Below are 8,527 nucleotides of genomic sequence, written 5' to 3'. Positions count from 1 at the left end.
GAAAGAGAATGAGCGATAAACTTCAGAATGTTCTAGAGTTGCCATAAGTGCCAGCGCAGGTATATAAGGGCGCCGCCACCACGAGGTGAGTTAGTTACAAGTCAGCAAGCTACAAGTAAAGTGAGCGGAGAATTGAGTTGCGAATAAGCAAGCTATAAGTTTAATTGTGTTAACAAGTAGTAAAGCGTTGTTATTGCTTTAACAAGTATTGTAAAGTGTTTTTACTGTATTAGCAAGTATTGTAAATTGTTTTTTGTACAATAAAGTTAATTGTACTACAATTTGGTCATCGTTAGCATTTATTTAACAATCCAGCGATACGAACCGGAGGATTTGGGAAATCCGGACGAGGGTTCAAGGATAATCGTAACATTATTTAACTCATTAATTCTGGATGTTTCTCTTTCATATGTTGTTGCATTTTCGAGCGTTTTTTAAACCGTTTCGGACAGCTGGGATATTGACATGCTAGCTTGGTGTCCAGACACTTCTCACTAAACAGATGAGCCTCATACTTTTCCACGGCACGAAATTTTGCATCACAATTGGGACAACTTTTTATTTGATCGCCACCATGCTGTTTATCCATATGCTCGCGTAACTTATCTACAGTCGAATATGCTTTGCCGCAGACAACGCAAGTCTCCTTTTGCTGAGACTTCTCGCCATTGAGCCTCCCTATATTTTTCGGCTCTTCTTGACTGGATTCTATATGCTTTAATTGCTTAGATTTCTTTGGTGTTTCTTGAACTCGTCGTTTCTTCGCTGATGTATCTTGATCTTGCCCGGAACCGGAATATATGGGTTGCGAATCACTCACTGTATTCAAATCGTATTGACAATGTTTATTTGTTACGTGGCTCTGTAGTAAGCTGTAGCGCTCGTATGCAGCTGAACAGTAAATACATTTGTAAATACCGCCATCGATTCCACCATGCAGACTGGTCATGTGTGCTTTATATGTTTTTCTCTTTATGCTTTCGAAGTCGCAAACAGAACATTGGAATACCCACTCGGCAGAGGAAATTTGACTTGAGCTTAAATGATTAAGTTTCCTCTTTAAGGTCGTTTGAAAATCATGTTCATGTTGGTTTTCTTGCTCATCAGTAATGCTTTTAATTGAAATATTTCCGTTTTGGTACACTGTATAGTTTTCATTATTCACTTCCTGTTCCCCGTGTCCTTCAGTCTCTTCTGGTTCTTTTTGCGCTACTTTAATGACTGCCAAGTCTCCTTTGTCTCCGGTTGTGTAAGTTTCCAAGTCTGCTGCCGCAACAGACTTGCGTCGCTGCAGTTTTGGTTTGGGCTTATTTTCGTGCTCATATGCAATATGATTTTGCAATGCAAATTGTCGTACATATGTGCTAGGGCAGCGCTTGCACTTATAAATGCGTGAATCTTCAATTTCATGCTTGATTTTCAGGTGTTTTTTGTACATTTTAGGATTTACTGTTTTATATTTACAGTGTGTGCACTCGAATTCATAAGGTGCATTCGGATCATCCGCTGCGTTATTCTCGATAGTAGTGTTAACCATTGAGATTTCCTTGTCCAGTTGACTCTTGATGGTAGTGCTGCTTAGCACAGCCGAAGTATCAAAGGCAATGGTTTTACGTCGCTGGCTTTTTGGGCGTGGTTTATTGTCATGCACACATGCAATGTGATTTTGTATACCATTGATGCGCTGATATGTTTCTTGACAATACATGCACTGATAGATTCGCGGATTATCCACCTGATGCTCAATTAGCAAGTGCTTTTTGTACAAGTTTGCTTTGTTTGTTGTTAACTCACAGTGCGCACAATGAAAGGTCCAGACGTCACTCGATTTGGAGGCATCTTGCTTTTTTGAACTGTCCACCTCTTCATTCTCATTCTTTTTTCGTTGGTCTTCCCGCTCATCCGTGCTTTCATCCTGCTCGTTTTGTGAGAAGGCACTATTTAATAGGCGTTTCTTAAAACTTTTGTTGCCGGGCAAGGATTTTAAGAGACGTTCTAAAACGAATTCTGTTTTTATAAGGCCCACTGAGCACTCAGGGCAGATAAGGAATTTTGGAGGGAACTCAACCTGGTACAAAGAAAAGGTTTGTTATCATTTCCGTCAGCTTATTACATTTTACTCACATGATCACCAATTATAAAATCTATTACACTAGACAATTGTGTGCCTAGTACTCTATCCTTGGGATTAAAGAGTTTGGAATACTTATTTATACACAAACTGCACGAAGACATACTGGCCCCATTAATTTTCCTAAAGTCTAAATTATTAAAAAAAGCGTGGCTGATGCTTCTTCTTCACGTTCCATGTGCAACATTCACAGTCTGTGGATGACAGCTTGGGTCATAAAAGTGCAGTAAGATGTTGCAATGACATATATTTCGGAAAGACTGCCAAATTGTGTAATTTCAGAAAGCAGTTGCATGAGCAGTCTTACCGTGTTTTTAGTGTATGGTGTCTCTCGAAAAAGGTTTTTTATTTCCACACAGCTTCACAGCACTTGCAACAGAAATAAAAATGTCAATTGCATGATAAGCAAGATGAAAAATAAATATCCGAAATCGGTTGCGCTCTTTGAGTTGCAGTCAACCCATGCAATTTTAATTTCGTAAACTGATTTCCGAAAAGTCATTGGGACGTCTTTATGGCTGTTCACATGGGGAAATCAAATTTCTCTTTGTCACCTTTCAGACACGTCAAGTCTTGAAAGCATTTTTTGTCGCATACTCTTTTGTGTTTTCTATTTGCTTCCAGACGCGTCAACTCTTATTGAATTAAAGTTCTTGGTTATTTAACTGGGAAGCAACGAAAAGATCCAAATATGCCTCTCTTTTCACCTCCTTCGCCTTGGAACTAGCAGAATTGAAAGCAAGACAACGTGACGTGAACTTTGTCGAAAAGTTGAAGTATTGCAAAGTTTGACTTGCCATATGCAAGGAATGAAAATATTTGTTTAAGCTGGTTTGAATCACACTGTGGTTTGAGCTTTTTGTTTGTTTCCTTCATGGTGACAACACAGCTGATTTTCCGATTGGTAACACTTTTAAAAGAAAACAAAGGCAGTTTATTCATTCACTTTTGGGTATTTTAGTAATAAGCAAATTAAAGAAATAGTACAGAGAGATGAATGAAATTTTAATATTTGGAAGATGCAGAATTTGTTTGGAAGAAAAGCGTTGTCGTGGTTTTCTGCTAGGATCGTTAGAAACTGAACATGCGCAGGTGGCTATTAAAACAAACCAGAAACAGGTAGGCAATTTTTCTATTTGCCGCTATTAGAAATTGAGCACTACTTTATTTTAGGTAAACAAATGTTTATAAAGAACTTTTTATGAAAGTAACGAAAGGAAATGGTTACTAACTGAATATTTCTAATTGGGTGTGGTCACATTTTTTAAATTTTTACGCAAATAAAAACGTAACCAACCACCTGTTGAATGCCACCTGTAAGAATGCTAATTAGGAAGAAAGCACTGAAGAAAGGAAAATAAATATGTTTGTAAGATCATATACGCGCACCGTATACTAAAATAGCAATACGTCATGCTTTAATATTTAATTATTGAATAATTTAAAAAGGAAATGTGTCATACATACATATATCTTTACAGATTTTTTTTTTACTTTAGTTGTATTCTGTGTTTCGGCCGGCTGTTTATTGCTAAGCCAATATTAAACCATGCCCTATTTTCAGCTTGTAACGTTTTGCTCCGCTGGTATGTTGACCTGCAGCGAGTGTGCTACTGAAACAAATATTCGATCCAAAGCAACAGATATTTTTATGCAAAACGAAGAAACGATTGTTAGTGAAGATGATTCGGATCTGCATGATTTAAATGAATATGTGGGCGAAGAAGTGGAATACATTTTGCCCATAAAATCCGAACAATTTTCCAAAGTTGCTTCATCTAATTGTCACGACATTTCAATCGCCAATGAGCTTACTATCTACAAGAGAGGTGCGGGACGTCCGCCCAAACGTTACGACACACTATTTCAATGTGATCTATGCTGTTATGTCACCGCTTATGCAAAATATTTCCGCACTCACATGTCAGACGCTCATCGAGAGGAACAGGCGCGTATTTTCAAATGCCCACAATGTACAGAGTCATATGTGGAGGCGCGTTGTCTTCGAGAGCACATAAAACATTTCCACGAATGTATACCACGCAAACCAAAATTACTTTGCGCAGAGTGCGGCAAAGGTTTTTCCAAACAATCGCATTTACGACGTCATTCCTATGTGCACAATCCCAATGAGAAGCCTTTCTTGTGCGAGTACTGCCCTATGCGTTTCGCGAGTCAGTCTACCTTGACACGTCACATAGATGGTGCTCACAAAAAGAATAAGCCGCATGCGTGCGAGTTGTGTGGTAAAGCTTTTGGGCATATTTATGGACTGAAGGCGCACAAACAAAAGGTGCATGCAAAGGAGGCTCAATAATATGTAAATAGTGAAGGTACTGTTTGTATTTTTGGCAATATACGAAAATATATATACATGCTATAAGTAGACAAATTAAAATGTTCACACATTTAGGGTACCCATCTATATGTTTTTTTTGGGAAATTTCAAGACCCTACCCCCATAGTTTATTCGTTTTTATGTGAAATATTATTGCTTATTTTTATAGATTTTTGATGGTCGTACCACCATATTTCTTAATTTTTTTAAATTTTGACCATCGATACCTTCCACAATTTCAAAATTTGTAGTACTATCTAAAATTAAATCTATTTTTAAATAATCGACAGGTCGCGAAATGTCCTTTAAAAAATCTATCAGAATAGGCAATAATATTTCTCGTAGAAAGGAATAAAATTAGGGGGTAGGGTTTGAAATTTCAAAAAAAAGAAACATTTTCGATGGGCACCCTAAAGTAAGTGTTGTAATACATATATAGGCACCATGCCTACACGAAACGAAAGACTTAAGGTGCAAACGCGAACAAAAGAAAAGTCCAAAACGTAATTTGAAACATATTCATACAAACATGCATAGTGAAAATATATAAAGTGTGCCAGATAGCAATGACATTCTATTCCGGTACTCTTATTTGACAATTTATTATCAGAAAATTTTCTTTGATTTGACTTTCACGTTAACCCTTTTGAGTGAGAACTTATGTATTTTTTTTGATTTGAATAAAAAACTAAAGAAAACATTACAAGAAATTCTTGCGGTTTGTGCAAAAGCACACATAGCGTTGTAGTATTGATGTTTTCCGTCCGGTAGGTTGAGGAACTAAGCCGAAATTGGACAGAGGCCGCTGAGGTGTAGTGGCAAGCAGTGCGCGCTTTCACTCCGCTGCGCCTGGGTTCAACCCCTGGTAAAAGCAACATCGAAAAAAAAATTGAAAAAAGGTTTTTTCTTAACAGCGGTCGTCCCTCGGCAGGCAATGGCAAACCTCCCAGTGTATTTCTGCCATGGAAAACAGCTTCTCATAAAAATACAATCGCCGTTCGGAGTCGGCGTTAAACTGTAGGTCCCTCCTCTTTGTGTGACAACATCAAGGCGCACGCCACAAATCGGAGGAGAAGCTCGGCCAAGCACTAACATATGTGTAAGCGCCAATCTATTATTATTATTATGCAACAAAACCAAGGGTTAACGCCAGATTTGAAAAAAGCGAAAACTAGAAATGAAAGAAAAAATAATAACAAAATCAAATTATGCTTTCAAATATGAAGACGTCAGTTACCTGGTACACTTTGCATTCATAATACATATTTTTGCAAATATATTTTTATACAAAAATTTAAGAGTGTTATAACCAAATTTTGACTGGGAAAAAGTAAAATTTAATATTTTTAGCTTTCATATTATTACACCTACATACTACATACATATTAGCGTGGGCCGAAAACTTTCGATTGGTAATAGCAAAAATATGGTTCATTATGCTCTAAAAACCATCTGTGTGAATGATGACAATTTTTAGTCAATGTCTTTGGCTCGCCCAAGTCTATCAAAGTTCATTTGCTAAAAAAAATTTCTTAGCTTACTTCGATTCTCCTAAAATTATGTACTTTAGAAGATAATTGAAATTTTAGTAAAAAAAATGTATTAATCAATGTATTTATTAAATGTTATTTTTTGAGCACATTGAATTTTGCCGGACTTGGGCGAACCTAGGATATTGACCGAAAATTGTCATCTTTCACACATATTGTTTTTAGAGCATAATGAAACATATTTTTTACCTCCCTTTTATTAGCTCGAGATGTAACTATGTAATATTGATGCGCCTAAAAGATGCAGCGATTTCTGTTCTTAAGTTACATACCTGATGACAGTACGAATGGAAATTATAATAGCGCGGTTTTAGTTTTTTAAACTATAATTTTATTATTATTACCAATCTAAATTCTAAAAAAGCGGATTTTCGGCCCACGCTAATACATATCGTCGCTGCGCTAACGATAACAGTTATGTGTTTTTTAATAATTTTGTAGGAGAGCAAAAACTGATTCCTGGTGCCAATAGGCAATGTTTTGCAAATGTATTAAAAAAAAAATATATTGATTTAAGAAACAAAAAACATTTTTTTTTTACCAATTACGACGTGATCAACATTTGCGCCGCTTTAAAGCATATAGCTGTTTTTATACACGATTTAAATTTTGTTGCTGCGCCAACAAAAACAGTTATGTGTTTTTAAAAACTTTTCAGGAGAGCAAAAAAACTGATTCCTGTGGCCAGTAGGCAATATTTTGCAAATGTCGTATTAAAAAAAAAAAAATATTTTAAAAATATGATATTGATTTATGAAAAAACCACATGCCGTTAGGCCTAGATGCAATGAGGACTCGATTAGTTAACTGCCCGTTGCTCCTGTTATGTAATGAAAAATAGTCAGAAACGTTTTTATTCGATTTTTGTAATAAAAGTTAATGCAAAGTGGTGAGTGGACACATATTTTGTACAAACCATTAAAATTGCCAGAGATGCGAACTGATTTTTCGGTCAGTGTATTAATTTGACCAAATGGACTTTTTCAAAGTTTCGATGGGTGATATCCAATGAAAGCTCGTATATACAAGAAATAATTTCAATATAAATATAATTGAATTTTTATTAAATGCTTTCACATTTGTATACATTATGCAAATTTGCATAACATAGTAAATTGCATAAAAATGTAAAACTAAGTATTTATCGAGGTAGATTATCATAAAATGAATGGAAATCTTTGTGTATATATTGCTTTAACGTTTGAAGGCTGTTGTGTTTAGATTGATACATTTGTTGGACCATCGTACAATAGCTCCGTTTCGTATTGCTGTAAAAACAGAGCTCGTTTTTGTGGCAATGATGTCCAGCAGTCGGTATGACGCAACTTGAATTTGACCATTTACATAAAGCAATCCTCTGACACTGCTTACTGGTGCTACCCCAGGTTTTTTGCCTGGCCTTATAGTTGTATATTTAAAAAAATGTATAATCTAAATAATTAATAATAAAAGGATATGATGGCCTCGCCTGTCGCATACGACTTATGTAGTCCATTGTTAATTGTTAAATAGTAGAATCTATGTAGTGTAAACGGTATGTGCATAGATATGTATGTATGTATGCATTTAGTTGGTTTATAATTATTTTTTACATCGTAATCAAAGCACACTCAGTCGATTTAGCCATGTCCATCTGCCTGTCTGTCCGTCTGTTTGTATGCAATCTAGTCTCTCAGTTTTCGAGATATCCGGATGAAATTTGGTAGATGGGTTATAATGTACTAATAAGTCCGGGCAGACGTTGTCCTGTTACACACCGATACATAGGCAGGTTACATGCATCGTAGACATTATGGTTATAGCGTAAACGAACACAGTGACACGGAATTTTTATATAGTAAGATGATTCATCATTTGTCGGAACCGCAAGAATCGGACCACTATAACATATAGCTGCCATACAACTGATTGTTCAGCTATGAGAAATTCGTTATAACTTGTCCATTTATGCAGCTGGGAACATGAAATTTTGCAATACTTCCACCCATTATGAACAGAAAACTTATAGTGAAAATTACAAAGATCGGGTCACTATAATCTATAAGTCCTATATACAACTGATTGTTCAGATATAATATATTTATAATATATAAATTTTTTTCAAATGCAGTAATCTGTTAAAGTAAAATTTGCTGATGTTCTGCTCTTACTTGTTTCCGAGTATTGTTAGTACTGCGGGCACATAGCTCTTTTTGGTCAGTTCTAAACTTAAAGATATACATATATGAGAGAACGGCAAATGCAGTAATGTGGGCAATATATGGTATTAATGAAATATGCAATAAAATAAAAATTAACAAAAATCACATAACCGTTTTTGTTGGCGCAGCGACGATATGTATGTACATATATAAATATCCCTTGTATGAATTTACTGTACGCGTACTTATGTATGTATACAAAGCTGTGCACGTTTTTGAATCTCAAAAGCAATTAATAACCGAGTAATCTCAATAGAATATTACATATAATTAATTTAAGGTCAACGATTCTCCTTAATATCAGTAG

General features: G+C 35.7%; 2 protein-coding genes across 3 annotated transcripts in view; one reads left to right on the top strand and one right to left on the bottom strand.

The window, feature by feature from the left end:
* The window catches only part of LOC118738955 (zinc finger protein CG2199-like), a 2,675-nt gene extending 373 nt beyond the window's left edge, over positions 1-2,302 (bottom strand). For both annotated transcript variants that reach the window (XM_036470015.1, XM_036470014.1), the window contains exons 1-2: positions 2,125-2,302; positions 372-2,068 (exon numbers count right to left, since the gene is read on the bottom strand). In XM_036470015.1, the coding sequence (XP_036325908.1) occupies positions 377-2,068; positions 2,125-2,235 (1,803 nt within the window). In that variant the 5' untranslated portion in view covers positions 2,236-2,302 and the 3' untranslated portion in view covers positions 372-376. The remainder of the gene's footprint in view (positions 1-371; positions 2,069-2,124) is intronic.
* A 735-nt stretch (positions 2,303-3,037) lies between these two features.
* LOC118739899 (zinc finger protein 675-like) lies at positions 3,038-4,594 on the top strand. Its single transcript, XM_036471397.1, has 2 exons — positions 3,038-3,250; positions 3,696-4,594. Exons 1-2 carry the CDS (start codon positions 3,125-3,127, stop codon positions 4,446-4,448), a joined length of 879 nt encoding a protein of 292 aa, XP_036327290.1. The 5' UTR covers positions 3,038-3,124; the 3' UTR covers positions 4,449-4,594.
* Positions 4,595-8,527: the final 3,933 nt, after the last annotated feature.

Source organism: Rhagoletis pomonella, unplaced genomic scaffold (assembly GCF_013731165.1).
Source record: "Rhagoletis pomonella isolate Grant_MI unplaced genomic scaffold, Rhpom_1.0 Rhpom_scaffold_00005, whole genome shotgun sequence".
Taxonomy (NCBI): Eukaryota; Metazoa; Arthropoda; class Insecta; order Diptera; family Tephritidae; genus Rhagoletis; species Rhagoletis pomonella.
This window is presented reverse-complemented; position numbering and strand designations above follow the sequence as displayed.

What these genes read in the sequence shown, in the direction of transcription:
- LOC118739899 (XM_036471397.1), top strand. Translation starts at nt 3,125, where the DNA reads ATGAATGAAATTTTAATATTTGGAAGATGCAGAATTTGTTTGGAAGAA. An exon ending in TTAAAACAAACCAGAAACAG is followed by an intron (nt 3,251 to 3,695) that starts GTAGGCAATTTT and finishes CCCTATTTTCAG; the next exon opens with CTTGTAACGTTTTGCTCCGC.